Source organism: Stigmatopora nigra, chromosome 13 (genome assembly GCF_051989575.1).
Source record: "Stigmatopora nigra isolate UIUO_SnigA chromosome 13, RoL_Snig_1.1, whole genome shotgun sequence".
Classification (NCBI taxonomy): Eukaryota; Metazoa; Chordata; class Actinopteri; order Syngnathiformes; family Syngnathidae; genus Stigmatopora; species Stigmatopora nigra.
The window spans coordinates 2,349,585-2,367,848 of record NC_135520.1 but is presented as its reverse complement, the minus strand read 5'-3'; the positions used below and the strand labels follow the sequence as shown (position 1 = coordinate 2,367,848).

At 38.6% G+C, this 18,264-nt stretch overlaps 3 protein-coding genes across 4 annotated transcripts; 2 read left to right on the top strand and 1 right to left on the bottom strand.

Moving 5' to 3' along the window:
* Positions 1–1,151: 1,151 nt before the first annotated feature.
* fam167b (family with sequence similarity 167 member B) lies at positions 1,152–3,489 on the bottom strand. Its single transcript, XM_077731948.1, has 2 exons — positions 3,172–3,489; positions 1,152–2,431 (listed from the first exon to the last, which is right to left on the bottom strand). The coding sequence occupies exons 1-2, from the start codon at positions 3,406–3,408 to the stop codon at positions 2,168–2,170; spliced, it is 501 nt and encodes a 166-aa protein (XP_077588074.1). The 5' UTR covers positions 3,409–3,489; the 3' UTR covers positions 1,152–2,167.
* A 1,026-nt stretch (positions 3,490–4,515) lies between these two features.
* Positions 4,516–9,217, top strand: LOC144206790 (myotubularin-related protein 9). The gene is made up of 11 exons (XM_077731949.1): positions 4,516–4,827; positions 5,740–5,796; positions 6,033–6,141; positions 6,221–6,346; positions 6,763–6,936; positions 7,001–7,218; positions 7,670–7,831; positions 7,899–8,040; positions 8,557–8,777; positions 8,856–9,007; positions 9,082–9,217. The coding sequence occupies exons 1-11, from the start codon at positions 4,640–4,642 to the stop codon at positions 9,180–9,182; spliced, it is 1,650 nt and encodes a 549-aa protein (XP_077588075.1). The 5' UTR covers positions 4,516–4,639; the 3' UTR covers positions 9,183–9,217.
* A 327-nt stretch (positions 9,218–9,544) lies between these two features.
* srrm1 (serine/arginine repetitive matrix 1) lies at positions 9,545–18,044 on the top strand. 2 transcript variants are annotated; one of them, XM_077731345.1, is made up of 16 exons: positions 9,545–9,673; positions 10,923–11,012; positions 11,200–11,322; positions 13,387–13,557; positions 13,950–14,038; positions 14,127–14,345; positions 14,427–14,609; positions 14,758–14,877; positions 14,948–15,135; positions 15,352–15,438; positions 15,520–15,634; positions 15,713–15,799; positions 15,904–16,341; positions 16,681–16,867; positions 16,972–17,145; positions 17,279–18,044. In XM_077731345.1, exons 1-16 carry the CDS (start codon positions 9,653–9,655, stop codon positions 17,387–17,389), a joined length of 2,403 nt encoding a protein of 800 aa, XP_077587471.1. In that variant the 5' UTR covers positions 9,545–9,652; the 3' UTR covers positions 17,390–18,044. The 2 variants fall into 2 exon arrangements, with proteins under 2 accessions (XP_077587471.1, XP_077587470.1); XM_077731344.1 differs by having other exon boundaries at positions 15,499–15,634.
* The last annotated feature ends 220 nt before the right edge of the window (positions 18,045–18,264 follow it).

Genomic DNA, 18,264 nt, shown 5'->3' with positions numbered 1-18,264 from the left:
TACATAGATGGTGGAGGAGAGTTTCATGAGAACTTCCTGTCGTTGAGAAGATGGGGGTTGTTGCTCTGCAGTTGTTTAACAGGTGCTTATCGTGCAAGCCTTTATTCCATTAACACAACAATTCACTTATGCATTTGACAGTTAAAAAAACTGATTTATTGTGTAAATACTATATATATATACAAAATGACAACTATGCCAAAAAAATAGTTTTTGTCATCTCCCCCCTGTCACTGAAATACACTCAATTAATTCATTTTAACTTCCGTTTATCCTCATGTGGGTCGCGGGGGTGCTGGAGGTTGTTAGGAGGGAACTTTCTGAAGTTGTTGCTAGCCAATGGTAGACCATAATGATCATTTGCTCATCCTTAGGAAACCTTTAGAGAAGCTAATCGACTCCTAAACTACCGCCCATTGCAAATACTGAAAATACTCGTAAAATGTAATTTTTCAATTTTTAGGCTCAAACTACATCTTTATAATAAGAAAAATATACATATACATTATATATACAATAAGTAACAACTTGAATAATTACAAATATAATAGTGATTTGGAAAAAAACACATTTATAAATATTCACTGTGAAAATCCAATATAACAGAAGGCAAAACTACATAGTTTAATAGTACAAAGGATTTTTTTTTTTAAATATATGCACTATTGTGTCTCTAGGCCGCAACTTTGTGGTGAGCATGCCTTAGCAGGAAGTCTTCATCTCATCTGAGACTTAAATGTATTTATTTTCTTTCTAAAATACACCAAAACTACACCTCAACAAGCAAAAAAATCATATACTACAATCTGCTTGCTTTGTTTCATTTTAACAAAGGCAAAAAAACGATTTTGCTCCTGAATGGCACCTCATGTGTACTAAAAAAAGTGGGTCACCAACACATACTGTAAAATAATATCCTACTTCAAAAGTATACTCATTTTCTTCCAAATAAAAGCCGCCTGAGCTCAAGTATCTCACAAAACCCAAATGCGATACTAGCTAGTTAACTTACATCAGATTTTCCGACTTCCGCCTCCCACGTTAGCCAATCGGCATCGGTTTGATAGACCCGAGTTTACCATTCCTTCCTCATAGCGTTATTACCGCATGGCCGCTTTTAATGTGCGTCCTGATGAAAGTGAGTTTCCTGATAGGTTTATCTACCATGTGCTTTATTTCCACTCAAGTATCAGCTTCGGCTCTTAAAGTAACAATGGAAAGATCTGGGGAAAAGGTCAAGGGGAAAATATCTGCGGGGCATATTGGAGTGTCAAGAGAAACATAAGTTGACAGTGTTTTTATTGTAAAAGTACCCAATGTATACAACAGCGTGACCTGGATATATTTTACATAGAGGATTTATTGTACAAAGAGAAACACGTATCACATTCAAATCCTGGTGTATGCCATGTTGTAATTATGTTTTTTTTTGTATGAAATAGGCCACACTCTGATAAAGTATTTTTTTTTGGGGTGGGGGGCCGAGAAAATTGTCTGCCCATGGCGCAAAATTTGCTAGATCCGCCCCTGTAATTTACCATTGAAAAGTGGCCAAAAAAACTAAAAATTGTTGCTTAAAGGGATTTTTTTATTCTGATTTTGCAGACCAAACCAATCACAATTCAGCAATCCTGTGACAATCTGACAATGTATTTGTGGGGGGCTTAATCGAATAGCCCATGGCGCAAAAATTATTAAATCCGCCCCTGTAATTTACCATTGAAAAGTGGCAAAAAACTAAAAATTATTGCTTAAGGGGAATATATATTTTTATCTGACTGTGCAGACCATACTTATTGCAATTCAGCAATCCAGTGACACTGACAATGTATTTTTAGGGGGGCAGGAAATTGTCAGCCCGTTGTGCAAAATTAGCTAGATCCGCCCCTGTAATTTACCATTGAAAAGTGGCAAAAAAACTAAAAAATGTTGCAGAAGAGGAATATTTTTTAATCCGATTTTGCAGACCATACCTATGACAATTCAGAAATCCAGGGAGATAGTGTGTAAGCATTTGCTACACGTATATATGCCACAAGACATGATCCCGCATAGAACAAACAGCTGAGAGAGATGCTCCCTTTTGTTGACAATGTGGACCTCCCAAAAAGTAAACAGGACTCCATCTTTGAAAACTCGGCACTCGTAGGGTAGAAGAAACGAGACGTCAACACATGGAGAAACGTCTAGAGTTCAGGTTCATTTTAGTGAGGCCCAGGTGTTTCAGTGGGGTGGACAATGCAAACGTGGCCTTCATGGGGATGTCGCACAGTAGATCAGATTCCTCACCGCATTCCTCCAGCTCGTAGGTGGCGTCGTCCAGCATTTCCTTGTGACGTTCGCAAACTTGCTCCACTTTCATTTTGTTGATCTCGGAGCGGAGACGGATTAGTTGACGGGCCAGGTGGTTGTCCTGGTCTTGCATCTCCCGCTTGGTATCGAACAGAAACAAGGTGGAAATGAAATACACATTATGGCATCAAAATGCTTTAAATTAGATGAATACATTTGACTTTTGCATGGTCAACGCTTACTGAAAATGTCTGAGAGATATTCATTTAAAAAGTTTATTCATAGGTGGCCCGGTGGAGCAAGTGGTTTGCGTATCGGCCTTACGACTCGCAGGTCGTGGGTTCAAATCCAGGTCAGGTCCACCTATGTGGAGTTTGCATGTGGGTTTCCTCTGGATACTTATTCATATCTATGTTGACTACAACCTATTTATTATGTCAACTAGTACTTATTTATATACGACTTATTGGTTATTTATCTGTTCATTTGTTTGTTGTTGTTTTTTGTGCACTTCCCTACTAATAATTTATGTTCTAACCTTTTCTGAACCGCTTTATCCTCATTAAGGTCACGGGGGTGCTGGAGCCTATCCCAGCTGAATCAGTAGCCAGCTGATCACAGCTTATTTATGTTGTTGACTACTTATTTATTGATTATTTACCTCTTTTTTGTTTCTAGTTATTATTTCAGCACTTCCCTACTTATATTGTTGACTATACTTATTATATAACTATTTATTGATTATTCATTTATCACTCCTTGATTATTTGTTACTTTATTTGTTCCATTCAATTCAAATGTATGGCAAATGTATCTCAATTTTAGCAGGTGCAGAAAACACATAAAAAAACTAAAAAAAAATGTTTTTAACAGACTCACCAGTTCTTTTCTGAGAAACTGCAAAGCATCATCAATAGTGTCGAAACCACAAATGTTCCGAGGAGCGTCCTTAGGTGAAAAAGTGCTCCCCTTGGTGGTCTCCGTCCACGGTTCGCTCTCCAGCCTCTTCTGCCACTCCAGATAGGAAGGTCTCCGGGTCTCCAACTTTAGTTTCTCTGTCAAAGCCTTCACGTTATCCAGATCCAGACTTTCATCTGGAGACGGTTTGGAATCCATGCGATCGTGCAGAGAAAATGTATTTATTCTTATTCTATTATTTTTTTTTTTTTTGCAGGAATTGTGGACGCTGCAACAGGTCTGCACGCCCTTTATAAGCTCTTAACCGTGACCCACTGGACCGCCCCATTTCTTGGTAATAAACAGAGTGAGTATACGCCTATTGAGAGTTTACTTGGAGATTATAAATGATTTTCTTAAATGAAGTTCTATGGAAGCTAAATTTGAGTATTTTGGGGCATTTCATAGAGGTAATATATATTGGTATGTCTGCTCTGATACAGATTTTATAAAGAAATCTGGCAACCTTTTATTAATATTGGACAACAACAACAACAAAATATGACATGGCAACATTCCAAATGTATTCTAAGTTTAAATTATTTTATTTATGATGCAAAATTATTGTGGTATTTTATGAACAATGTGGAACAAAACATTTATCCCAAAGGTAAGTGTGTATACAAATAATACTTGTTGGTGTTATGGTTGAGAGCTTTTTTTTATAATGTTATTTGTGGTGGTCATTTGTTATTTTATATTTTCATCCCCTTTTTTATTAACTCTTCCTTTAGCTTTTAAAACATATATATTAATAAATATTGTGGCATTTGTCATTTTCAAGGTCTATTTTATGAATAATAACCACTTGGTTGTTTAAATATGACTTTAAAACAAATACATAAATGAATACAAATTCTTATTTGTACTTTTGTCGTCACCTAGTGGTTACCACTACAAATTACTATAACATTTTGAGTACATAATACTCTTCTACAATGTGTATTTTGCCTTAATGACGTTTCTTTGCATGCTTTGCATCTTTAAAGAACTAATTTATCTACTTTCAATGATAACATAATGAGTCAATACACTACAATAATAAAAATAATGCAAGTTCTTCATTAAAATATCCCTTGTATTTCTGCAGGTGATCCTCCAAGAACAATCTACACAACTCCTTGACAAAGTGAGTAAATTCTTCTTAATTCTACTCACCTAAATCATGCAACAGCTTGCAACAATACTGAAAACTTTGCATGTTGAGACCTATTCTCAATTTATGTTCTTATCATGAGTCAAACAGAACAGCTGGAGCAAGGGGAGGAGAAAAAGGAGGAGCAGTAGAATAGTTTTCCTTTTTCTTTTTTCTTTTTTTGAGAGCAAGGAAGTGATTTCACTTTTCAAGCATTGCCACTTTCAAACTTTCCTCACGTTCGATTTGCGTCGGATGGAGTTTTCTGAGCACATCAAGACCGCCAACGTTGAAGATGTTGTCCTCCATCAGCCTTTACGCCCCCCCACCAAGGGCACCCTGTGCATCACCGGCCACCACCTGCTGTTCTCCGACAGGGAGGACGACAATGCCCGACCGGTTCTTCTTCTTCTCCTCCGAAACATCGACGCCGTTGAGAAAAGGTCAGGACATCCCTATCGAGTAGTTTTGGAGATGACGTTCTCACACTAAAATGGTTTGGCTTTTAATCCGTACTGGCCTGTAAATTGTGGGTGCTCGGACGTTTGGTCGCTGGTCTTTTGGTCCCTTTAGGTCGCCGGTCAAATGGTGACAGAAAGTTTACTGTTGAAACCAGCTCTCAAAATTATATTCATGAGAGAGAGAGTTTAATATATAAGGGAGAGAGTTTAATATCTAAGTATACTGTTTAATATCTAGGTATACTGTTTAATATCTAAGTATATTGTTTAATATCCAAGTACTGTTTAATATCTAAGTATACTGTTTAATATCTAAGTATACTGTTTAATATCTAAGTATACTGTTTCATATCTAAGTATACTGTTTAATATCCAAGTATACTGTTTAATATCCAAGTATACTGTTTAATATCTAAGTATACAGTTTAATATGTAAGTATACTGTTTAATATCCAAGTACTGTTTAATATCTAAGTATACTGTTTAATATCCAAGTACTGTTTAATATCTAAGTATACTGTTTAATATCTAAGTATACTGTTTCATATCCAAGTACTGTTTAATATCCAAGTACTGTTTAATATCCAAGTACTGTTTAATATCCAAGTACTGTTTAATATCCAAGTACTGTTTGATATCCAAGTACTGTTTAATATCTAAGCACTTTTTATTATCCAAGTACTGTTTAATATCTAAGTACGGTTCAATATCTAAGTACTGTCTAATATCTAAGTACTGTTCAATATCTAAGTACTGTCTAATATCTAAGTACTGTTTAATATCTAAGTACACTTGACCAGCGACCAAAAGACCAGCCACCAATCGTCCGGTCACTGTAAATTGTCACAGTCTCCCATAACTAACAACATTGTTCCTCAAATGTGTTTTAAGCAGTGTGGAAAACATAGTGAACTACATGGGCCTGTTTTCTAACACTGGCCAAAGTGACAGGTTAGAGACTAGTTTTGTTTTGCAATGTGTCAGCAGTTTGTTGCACCTATATAGCGCACAGGAAACATGTTTATCACCGCAAGTCTTCCTCACCCACGTTATTTCAGCTTCCTACTATACTAACTACTCTTACTTGTCCTCTGCCGCAAAGTTGTGCAAGTCCACATTCTGTGCTAAACTAAATATGGGGAAGCGGTTATATATATCGACTTATGTTGGTACTCTTTTGTGTTTAGGGGTACAGACTCTTCAGGGACCCTCATCATCAAGTGTAAAGATCTACGGGTGATCCAGTTGGACATCCCAGGCATGGAGCAATGTCTTAATATCGCAAAATCTATTGAGGTAGATTGAACCGTTGGCTTTTGATAACATCATTATCAGAATTATGACATTGTCTTCTTCTTTTTTTGTTTTCCTTCAGACCTTGTCCTGTCTGGACTGTGTGGTGGAGATGTACCCCTTTTTTTACTGTCCCCCAGATGCCAATCTCAAGGAAAAGTGGGGTCTCTCAAGCTCTGGAAGGCATTTTGCTGAAATGGAGGAGATTGTAAGAGTGAAAATACTCACACACTATGTTTTACTGGCATTTTTTTTCGTAACTGTCGTGTAATGGTCACATGACAGGAAAATGGCAAGGAAACAGAAGGTGGTTAGGGTAAAAAAAAAAGCTTATCCGCTGTTTTAAACATTTACCCACCAGCAATAACATACAGTAATCCACTGGTGTCAAAGTTGCGGTCTGGGGGCCGAATCTGGCCCACCAAATCATTTTTTGTGGCCCGAGAAAGTAAACATAAATGCCGACTTTCTGTTTTAGGATCAAATTAAAAAGAAGAGTATAGATATATATTATATTTTCTGATTTTTCCCCTTTTAAATCAATAATTGTAACTTTTTACTCGTTTTTTTCTGTAGGCAAACTAAAGTTTTTTTTTTACTTCTCACAAAAATCTCTGTTTTCAGCATGAAAGGTGGAGACTGACCACTGTGAACCAAGACTACTCAGTCTGTCCTTCTTACCCACCGGCTGTCATCGTCCCCAAAGCGATCAACGACGACGCCATTAAAAAACTAGCAAAATTCAGACAAGGTGGACGCTTCCCTGTCCTCTGCTACTACCACAAGAAAAACCACATGGTGAGTTCTAGCTCAATTCTTTCCTCCAAGGTCTAATAATTTCAAAGACAAAACATGTTTTTAGGTCATCATGCGTAGCGGTCAGCCCCTGATGGGGGCCAATCGGAAGCGTTGTATTGAGGACGAGCTCCTCTTGTACACCGCCATCGAGGGTTCGGATAGCGGTTTTATTATCGATACACGCTCAACTCAGCAGGCGCAACAGGCCAGGATGATGGGCGGCGGATTTGAGTCCAAATCCTGCTATAGCCAATGGAAGAGGCTACATAGACACATGGAAAGGTGAAGGAATGGTAAAACTTATATGTATTCTTACAAAAAAAGCCACCTAAAACTATCCACATTTTAAATGTCAATTCATGTGTTCTGCACATACTAAAACACTGCGCCCACTAAAGGATAATACAAGAACTACAAATTTTAAAGAAAATTCATATTTTTTTATACAATGCAGCTTTCTTCCCCGGGCCGTACTAAACCACCAGATGGGCCGCATCCGGCCCGCTGGCCGTATGTTTGACACCACCTGGTCTAGTCCAAGGGTGGGCAAATTTCCGGCCCGGGGGCCACATTGACTTTAAAAAATTGACAAATGGGTCAGCACAAGATACGATACATATAAAAAAGTGCATCCGTTAACAGTACATATGAAACATAAACAAAAAAAAAATAACTCAAGTATTAACATACTCATCATTAAAGTAAAAAGTATATTCTGTGTACATTTGTGCAGGGGAAAACCACTCCAGGAGAGTCTCATCAAATTGGTGGAAGCCTGTGGCGACAAGTCTACTAATATGGACCGATGGCTTAGTAAGCTTGAAAATTCCAAGTGGTTGTCACATGTGCAAACTGCCCTATCAACTGCTGGGCTACTGGCAGAATGTGTGGAGAGGTAGGAGCTAAATACCCTTAATATTCCTCAATTTTTTTACCCATTTTTCCATTTTTTTTTTGTGCAGGGACGGTCACTCCGTTTTAGTTCACGGCTCAGAAGGGACGGACTCTACCCTGCTTATTTGTACTCTGGCACAACTCATTATGGACCCCAGTTGTCGTACGCTGGAAGGTTTTCTCAAACTTGTGGAGAGGGAATTTGTAGAGGTGTGTGCATGATTGTGTTCCAAATCAAATGTAGTTTTTTTTAGGGATTGGAAAATCTGCGTGCGATTGGCTGGCAACTAATTTAGGGTGTCATACACATATTGGCTTGGATATCCTCCAGCAATACTTGAACGGAACTGAAATGTCATTTATCATAGCTATATTTAATTTATTGCTTACCAATCTACATATTCATGTATTTTTTAATTTTTCCAGTGAATCTCAGTTTTTTTTTAATGCAAAAAAAGTACAAAGGCAAAAAAATGCAAATTACATACATAAAAGTCTAGACTGATATACTTTAATTATGCTAACAACCCTCAAAATACAATTTAAATTACTCAAATAAAATTTGCTAATTGGTAACTTGCTCTATAGTCTATTACCATCACATACAAAATACATAATACTTTTTGTCTTTAGCAAGTATATCAATTTTTCCATGTATTATTAAAACTACCGCCTTACCAAAACACCATTGTAAAATACTAATTGAAATGTCCTAATTGTCCAAAGGCAGGACACCCATTCCAGCAGAGATGTTCCCATTCTGCCTTTTCCCACGCTCGTCTCCAGCAAGAATGTCCAGTGTTTTTGTTGCTGCTGGACTGTGTTTGGCAGTTATGGTGCCAGTTCCCCCTGGCCCTCGGATTCTCCGAGGCATTACTCCTAAGGCTGGCCACTGAAGCCTATGCTTCAGACTACGGCACCTTCCTCTGTAACAGTGATAAGGAACGGTCAGAAATGTTTTTTTTCCAACAGTAGTTTACATAATTTAATCATAAGTCATCTCACTATGCCATCTTGATCTTTAGCTGTTCTTTCCAAGTGAAGGAAAAGACTCATTGTTTGTTTCGGGCTCTACTGAAGACCAACGAAAGAGAACAGTACACCAACCCGCTATATGAACGGAATGAGTTGGCTATTTGGCCTTCAGTACATCCACAGTCCTTACAACTATGGAAAGGTGAGTTGGGATCATGTCATTCAGGAATTGGTATATTTTGGCATGATTATTTTTCTATGACAATCACTTTGCAGGCTTTTTCCTAAGATGGACCCCACAGAATCATCACCTAGAATTGGTCCAGGAGGAAATAAGGAATATGGTCATTGATTGGGGGAAGCTGGAACTCACCTGATGACTGTTTGTCAATAAAAAAAGTCATCAAAAATAGTGTGCGCGATATTTTCCTGTTTCCGCGTAAGTATTCTGTCAACATACACTAGCTAGTGTAGTACTAAAAGATATGAATGATCACCAGTTTGGGTTATGACGTCACAACCAGAATTGCTGTTGTTCCCTGACAGGTTGTTTTTGGTGGAATGATGATAAACCTAAAAAAAAAAACTTCATGGTCCCCAAATTGAACGATGTTGACATTACAAGTACATCTGTGTTTTTTTATGACCATAATATGGATAAAGAATCAGTACACGTAGGTATTTATTTTATGTCATGACATAAGTACTTTGATCAAATACTAGAGTTGATGCAGTTCCCGGTACTACCACCAGGATCGCATACTTCACAAGATAGTGTACAGAACATCACTATAACAGCACCACACGTCTTCACTCAGCGGTCTTCTAAAGTCCATTTTCTTCGACGATGGACGCGGGGTTCTTCCGCGTAAGTTGTTTTATAATTGTTCTTTTGAAAACATGGGTTTCTGGATTCTGCCGTGATATATTCCTAGTTTGATCTCTATATTTTGGCCCGGCAGCTATTGAGTTACGTTGTAGTTTTGGGCACCGGCTATCAACTGGTAAGAGGTAACGTTAATATTGGCTACATATGCCGATCTACTCTTTTTGAAAGGGATCTGGTTAATAGGCGAACTGTGTAACATTGTGATCCCAATATGTGAACTATACGATGCAGTAGATGTTGAATTCAGGGGACATTAAAATAAAAATGACAACCAAGTTTGCTTGACGGCGACATAGTACAAGCTTGATAAAGATGGCGCCCAAGAACTGCATCGTTTCCGTCTCCATGAGTGCGTTGTCGCAACGCCAAAGTCAGAAAATATACAAGCAATGCAAACATCTGTCTTTAAACCAAACACACGGAATAATTATTATTGTGACACAGTGAAATACGAAGCAGAAGGCCATCGCCTACGTTCTCGCGATTTCCCGCAAGTTTAGTTAAGCAAGGCGCTGGTTTAGCTAAGCTAACCTAATGCTATCAATGCCATATGTCTAAATAAGGGTCATAAAACAGATCAGGGTCACTTGAACATTTGATCACATTCTAACTAGTCCCATTGAGGTGGAACATTTGAGATCGCAATTCTGAATTTTGCGATATTTCCCTTTAAATCGACATCAACGGCACACAGTACTACTATATAGGCCTTACATGTGTCGTTACCTAGACGTGGTTCGATTAGCGAAATGTACTCGATTCAGACTACGAACAGTTAATTGGATAGACTACAATCCATTTCAACTGGGATGGCTAACTGTCAAAATAGATTAGAAGTCTATTACAGTGAGTTAAAATTTAGATCCCCACCCTCAAAAATAAGGATGTAATAGTGAGTAACAAAAGGGTACGAATGCTACTGACCAGATTATTTATGCATAGAGGAACGCAGTGGTTATATATTTGTATACTAGTTGTAATCATCTTACACAAACAGGTGTACACTTGCAGGTGCATAAAAGATGACATCTGCATGCAGGATATTTTTTAACATGTGCCCAATAACCCTTTAAAAATTGTATTTTTGGAAGTAACCCAGTTATGCAAGCCCGCTGCAAAACACACCCAGACTCCCACATATGCTCCTATAATTTTACACTTTTGATGCAAATTGGTTCACATTGTGCTTTGACATGATGCACTAACATTTGCTAATGTGTTCACACAGGGCACGAGTGCAGAGCAAGACAACCGGTTTAGCAACAAGCACAAGAAACTGTTAAAGCAGCTGAAATTTGCAGAATGTCTCGACAAGAAGGTATACATCATTTATAAATGTTTTCTTTTTGGCTCAAAAATTTAAAGGGACAGCTACCATATCATGTACATATCAGTGTTTAAGGCTGAATTAGTCTGGTTTAAAAATAAATATTTTTTCTTGTTATCCTATAGAGGGTAAAATGCCAAGTTTATTTTGGTTGGTTATTTGTTCCCATTGTTTTTAGGTGGACATGACCAAAGTGAACCTGGAAGTCATAAAGCCATGGATTACACAGCGGGTGACCGAGATTTTGGGGTTCGAAGATGATGTCGTCATAGAATTCATATTTAACCAGCTCGATGATAAGGTAATGCTTTTAAATGTGTTTTTCTTATTTTGACAAAACTGTGTATTTGAGGGAAGAGCTTTCACATTTAAAGAAGGGAACTTTTTGTGTTTATCCTAGTGGAACTGAGTGGTTGAGTTAGCTGTTGGTTTGATGACATTTTGCTGTTATATAACAAAGTGACTTTATTCAACATCCTTCTAATGATGATGTGATTTATGATTTAAAAGGCCTGAACCAATATGGATGTTATACCTTGCATCAGAAGTATAGCACCAACACCTAATTAGCTCTCTCCTGAGCCCAAAGTCACTGAGCCCAACTCTCCCTTCATGATGCAGTGTGTGTTTTGAGGTGAGTTATATATAGGGATCAGTAATATTCTGCCAGTGATAGACACACCTGAAAAATTATTTCCTCCGTAGATTTATTCAACTCAAATTTACAGATCCCTTAAAATTTAGTTAGGGCTATAGGTTGAAGGAAGTCTAATAACAGAAAAATGCAGTTCAAATTATGAACGCTATTAACCGATCCTGGTTTTAATACAGATGGATGTATCTGAAAACATCCTGTACTGTATAATATACACAATTTGGTATTGTAAAAGTATTTGGTCAGGGAATGTTGGAACCAAACATCTTGTGGCCCGTGTTGGTTAATTCGTTTCCACCAATCGTTGGACCTTTTCATCTGCTTACCCCGCCAATATTCCCTCTAATTTTTCGTTGGTCTGGGCAGAAAGACAACCTCCCTAAGCGCACTGAGTACCAGTGTGAGCGACATGATTGGTCGCTATGTGCACACCAGTATTACACCTGCCATAAGCAGGTGCATGTCAATGTTCACTCTAATTTTTCATGTAAAACATGAAAACCATTAGTGGACAGCTACTGCCACTGGCTGCCACGTAAATGGCGCCATCATGGGAAAATGGGTAAAAAAAAGTTTGGATTTTATTTACTGCGCGGCATATGATTGCTGCTGCGCAGAGAAGACGAGAGTAGTAGTAGTTTAGAGGGAACATTGTACCCCGCCCCCAATCACCCCTTTGTTTTTTTTAATTTTTATTTTAATCTCTATTGAGCCAATGGTGGCTTTAGGTTTGAAATTAGCATTTCAATACTGGGAAAGTTTTTTTTTTCTGTCACATTGTCAACAAGAGGAGAGAGCAAGATTTACAATGGAAATTCCTTCATATTTTTTGTGAAAGCCTGTTGTCAATCTATCCTTTTAGAATGAGGTAACTATTATAATGTGTGCATATTTAAATGCCGGTTGAATTTGATAATTGGTACTACCCCAATGGTAAGGAAGCTTTATTGATATTGTTGAATAACACTTTTTTTTTGTGTTGCTCTGTACTCATTATTGCTTGTTCGTCTCTTGCAATTTAGATAAATGATATAACATTAAGATCAAGGTGGTTGAGTCTCAAGCAGTAGTGAGGCGGAAGCAAGCCAAGGGAGCTCCATGCCCACTGATCCCACGGGACTCACTGAAGACACCGGAACTGTACTTAAAAGTTTTGGGTTTTAATGCACTTTGTATTGTGGCAATTTGTCAATCTCCTCTTGAGTTCTAAACTGTGGGGAGACTGTAAAAAGGGAATATGGGATGAGGTGGGACACAACTATTTTAATGTACATTACTTATGTAAATTTCTTCAACACAAGATCTGATTTTTAAAAAAAAAATTCCCAATATTTACAATCTATACATGCTAGTTGCAATTAATGCATGCAAGTTTTGACCAAGTTCTTTCCTCAGCATACACATTCTTAATTATGCCTTGGATTTTTCAAGAAACTCATTTTTATGAGTTAAAAAAAATTCAGAGATTTACAGAACCTCATTTTCCAAATCCAGTAATAGACTATTGCTTTGACTACATTTTAGTAATAGATTTTTTTTGTTTGTACCGTTATTGGCAATCACAGGTATAGTTTATGAACTTGAAGGTAGGGACTCACAATTCAGAGTTCCAATGATGTCTCAATGATGTTTTTGTTCCATTATTTCAATCAAAATGTTTTTTTTTTCTCTGTCTTTCTCTCTCTCTGTTCGTTTTCATTTTTTTTGCAGCACCCGGATAGCAAGATGATGCAGATTAACTTGACGGGTTTCCTGAATGGAAAAAATGCCAGAGAGTTTATGAGAGACCTCTGGCCCCTGTTGCTGAGTGCCCAGGAGAACATTGCTGGAATCCCAACTGCATTTTTGGAGCAGAAGAAAGAGGAAATCAAGCAAAGACAGGTAATGAATGTTATTAGGACTGTTGAATTTGTCAATTGCAATATAGATATCATAGCCTAACATGCTTGGTTTGTAGAGTGTGCTTAGTTAATCATTGACATAATATAAATAAGGCACGTAAGCTCCCCGTCATGTTAAACAAATTTCACAAATTCTCTGTCTATAAACCTTTAAGCACAAATATTCAGATTAACATGCACATGTTAAGTTGTATGTTGAAAAAAATATTTTTAACTGTTCATTTGATGTGACAAAATGCAAATATAGCTCTAATTAGGCTATTCGGATTTTTACATTCCCTTATAATGGTGAACACTATTTAACTGCCTTGTAGATATCTTTTAAATCAAAACAATTGTTAAAGGTGACAATATTCTCTTATTTTTATACAGCTTGAACAGGAAAAACTTGCATCTCTGAAGAAGATAGAAGATGAGAAAAAAGATTCAAGAGAAAGGGCTCAGTCAAAAAGCCCCAGAAGGTAAAAAACGGACTATCCAAAATGATACCTGAAAATAGCATCTTTTTTGTTTTGACCCTACTTAATGTTAATGTTAAACTCTATCCAGACGCAAGACAAGGTCCCCCTCGCCACGACGTAGATCCCCAGTAAGACGGGAAAGAAAACGTAGCCCCTCACGCTCTCCAAGGCGCAAAGCTCCTGTACCTGGGTCACCTCCTCAACCTTTAATGCAGCTTTCCACAAAACCTGTGGAGCAGCCAGTGGAACCCGATACAGCAGGAAGAGCTATGCCAGAAGCAGTCATCCAAGAAACCTCTTCAACCAGGCATGTTAACAAACAAGGCTTGTTTAGCATTCTTTTTTTTACTATGCATCATTAAAATGAACATTATTATTTTTTTCTTAGTGAAGTGGTGATGGAAATGGTGAAAGCAGACTCTGTTCCCGAAGACAAGGAACCACCACAAGAGAAAAATAAGAATGAGGAAAGGCCAAAATCCAGAGAAAGGGAGAAGGACAGCAGAAAAGAAAGACCTCAACGCCGCTCCCGTTCTCATTCCCGGCACCGTAAACGTCGTTCTCGTTCAAGGTTATTTTAGTGTTTTTGTTTAATGCAATTTTAATTCAGTTAGCTACGACTCGCAGTCAGATTCTATTGTCTTAAAAACGATTCTGTCAAAGGATAGAGTATTTGGACATGTTACTCAGTTGTTGATCCTTACTTTGTTGTTTTTCAGATCTTACTCTCCACGTAGAAGGCCAAGTCCCAGAAGGAGAATTTCTCCACGTCGAAGGAGCCCACCTAGACGCCCACCTCCCAGCTCCAGAAGCAGATCCAGGCGTTCACCTGTCCGCAGGTTAGTCATTGCTAAAACTTTGTGGAATTAAAATTTGTGGAGTTTAATTAGAGTTGTGGATGTTCCACAGGAGGCGCTCTCGCTCTGCTTCCTCATCTGGCAGCAGCTCTTCTCACTCTCGCTCACCTAAAAAAGTCATGAAAAGGTTATCCAACACGCCACCACGAAAACAGCCTAATTTTCCAGAGGCTTCAATTAGCCCTCCCAGAAAAGACAGACGCTCACCATCTCCGAGGGCCAGGAGGAGCAGATCATCTGGTATGCTTTTCAAATTTGCTTGCATTCTAAACTATACTCTTTATTTTTTTTATTTAAGAAGTATTACAGTTATGAAAACAGGCAATGTGAGTAAAGTACTACCATAGTTAGGTAAATATTTAAGTCCAAATATCAGGATTTGAATAAGCATCTGTAAAGATGTTGCTTTTTATGGCGACCTGTCACTGATGGTAACATTCATGTTCTATTTTTTAGAGGATGACAAAAACGACAAAGGAGCAACGGCGGATTCTGTGCAGCAGAGACGACAATATCGCAGACAAAATCAGGAATCATCTTCAGGTAAAATGACTTTCCCTGAACCGCTCCTATTTTTTACCTAACAAATCTTTTTAACTTAAGATTCAGGATCTTCCTCCTCAGATGAGGACGCATCAAAAAGACCAAAGGGGGCACCGGCAGCCAGAAATGGGGATGTTAAAAGGAGGCGCAGCCATTCGCCATCACCCAGGAGGCGACGCGGAGACCCTTCTCCACTGTCAGTCCCATTCTAAAATGATAGTCTTTTTGTTTGTGAATTAAAGTTGAATTACTGGTCATTTTGTCTACCTTTCAGGAAAAGACGTTCACCATCTCCTGGTCCCCGTAGACGCCGTTCACTTAGCCCCCCAAGACGTCGTAGGTCCCCTTCACCTCGACGAAGGTAGTGTTTATAGAGATTTTTTATAGATTTATATAGTTTTTCTAGCAACAGACATTTTATGTCATCTATAATTCCGTTTAAGTATTTTTTCTGGTTCTTCGCAGGTCTCCTTCACCTCCCCGTAGACGTTCTCCATCCAACCGCCGTTATTCGCCTCCCATCCAGCGTCGCTACAGCCCCATACCTCCTCAGAAGAGGAAATTATCAAACTCTCCTTCCCGACGTGCGTCCCCAGGGCACAAACGCCGTCCTTCAAGATCCCCCAAACGCAGAAGTTCTCCCATGCAGCAGCGGAGGCGTACACCGCCGCCCTCTTCCGTATCCCCGCCCAGACACAGAAGAAGTCCAGTGCCCCCTCTCCGGCAAAGTCGAGATGCGCGGTCACCCGGTGGGGCGGCTAACCGTCGCTCACAGTCACCCGTGAACCGCAGTCGAAGCCCTGCGAGGCAGTTCGAAGGCGCCAACCAGAGGAGACATTCTCCACATGGCGAGAAACCTATTCGAAGAGTCTCACGCACCCCAGAGCCGCCGGGCAATAAGAGGTTAAGGAACCACACTTAATACCAATGTTCCCTCTAATTTTTCATGTAAAACATAAGAGTGGACAGCTACTGCCACTGGCTGCCGCGTAAAGGTCGCCATCATGGGGAAAGGGGTAAAAAAAAACAAAAAAACATATTTTATTTACTGCGCGCCATATGATTGCTGCTGCGCAGAGAAGACGAAAGTCGTGAGCACCTTTTTTTAATTGCTAAAGTTGCAGTATTTGAGTTAACAAGTGAGGAATAAGTCAGCAACTGTTGTCTTTAATCCAATTGAATGAAGCAAATGTTTTATTTCTCTTCTAATGAATTTACATTGTGATTTCATTGTTGTTACAGACTTTCTTCTAGCCCCCAGCCTTTGAGAAGAGTTCCATCCAGATCTCGATCCGTTTCTCCACAAGCGGCTGTGGTGAAGCACCCCGACCAAGCGTCTCCTTCACCCTCACCGTCTCGATCGAATAGTGCGTCCCCCACACCGGCTAAAAAAGCCAATAGCGGCTCTGTTAGCCATTCACCCAGCAAGGTATTCTATATTGTGTTGATCCTAATTTCTATTCAGAAGTTGATGAGGTCAATCATATATTTTTTGCATTACCTTTCCTCATTGTTTTACGTGCTGGATTGCAGAATTCGGATGTGGACGGCAGTGGCAAGAAGAAGAAGAAGAAAAAGGAGAAGAAACACAAGAAGGACAAGAAACATAAGAAGCACAAGAAGCATAAGAAAGAGAGGAGCAGCAATGCAGCCAGCGGAGAGACACAGCAGAACCAGGGTGGGGATGAAGACGGTGAATCAAGAAAGGTTATGTCTGTTTGTCAACTTCTGATGGCGTTTGCCTAAATGACGTGGAACGGCGACATGCTGCATTGTTGGTTGACAATGGGGGAAGATTCTTGCCATGCACACGAAAATAACTCCTTTTCTTTCTCACCAGGAATCCGAGAGCGAAGTGGAGGATACGTTGGATGACCTCGAAAAACATCTAAGAGAGAAGGCCTTACGTTCCATGAAGAAGGCCCAGGTTTCACCCTCACAAATGTCCTAAATTGAAAGAGGGAACCTAAATTCTCTTCTGTTAAACCCTGATATTTGATCAAGTTGATTTCAGTTAGAAAGTTACAAACTGTTAATTTTACTTTTTTTTTTTTTTCATTTTTAAGGATTTGGTACATTTTGAGGTGTTGCATTTGAGTGTGGTTTGTCACTTTGAGCATAACTGTAAAAAGCTTGTTGTCCATAATTATTCCTTCGATTTAGTATAGGAACATATAAATTGAGGGTTGGTTTAAAGACACTTTTTTTTTCTTTTTTTTTCCCCTCCCAGAACCAAAATAAGAATCCTTTTCAGACGTGATTGCATGTGCAGTGAATTGTCTGATATGCATGAATGACAGGAAGCTATGTCATATATTAGAAAACCTGCACATAGGGTTCTTTCTATTATTCTTTAAAGTGGAAGCAGGCTCACTGCTCTTAGAAAAAAAATTAAAGTCCTCATAGCAGTTCAAAATTGTATTTACAGTACCACTTGTGTTTGTGACCCCCCCCCCCCCCCCCCCCCCAGGAGGCTTTAATTTATCCTTTTTTTTTTACATCCTTGCATCAAGCTAATTCTTGTCAGACTGCTTTATGTATTTAGTACCCATTATCTGTCTGGTCATCCTTTCAGAATTAAAACTGTTTTTTATGACCTCTCTCAATATTTTAATACTTTTTTCCACATGCATGTTTACAAATATGGGTGACAAATTTAATTGCATTGATCATAATGAGTAAAAAGATTTCAAAACAGGCTTTATTGATAGAAAAAGTCATTGTTTAAATACCAAAAAAATATATTTGTGTTTTTTTATTTTTTTTTAACTTTACACTGAGTATAGAATTTATCCAGAAGATTCATGACACATTCTATTTCTACTC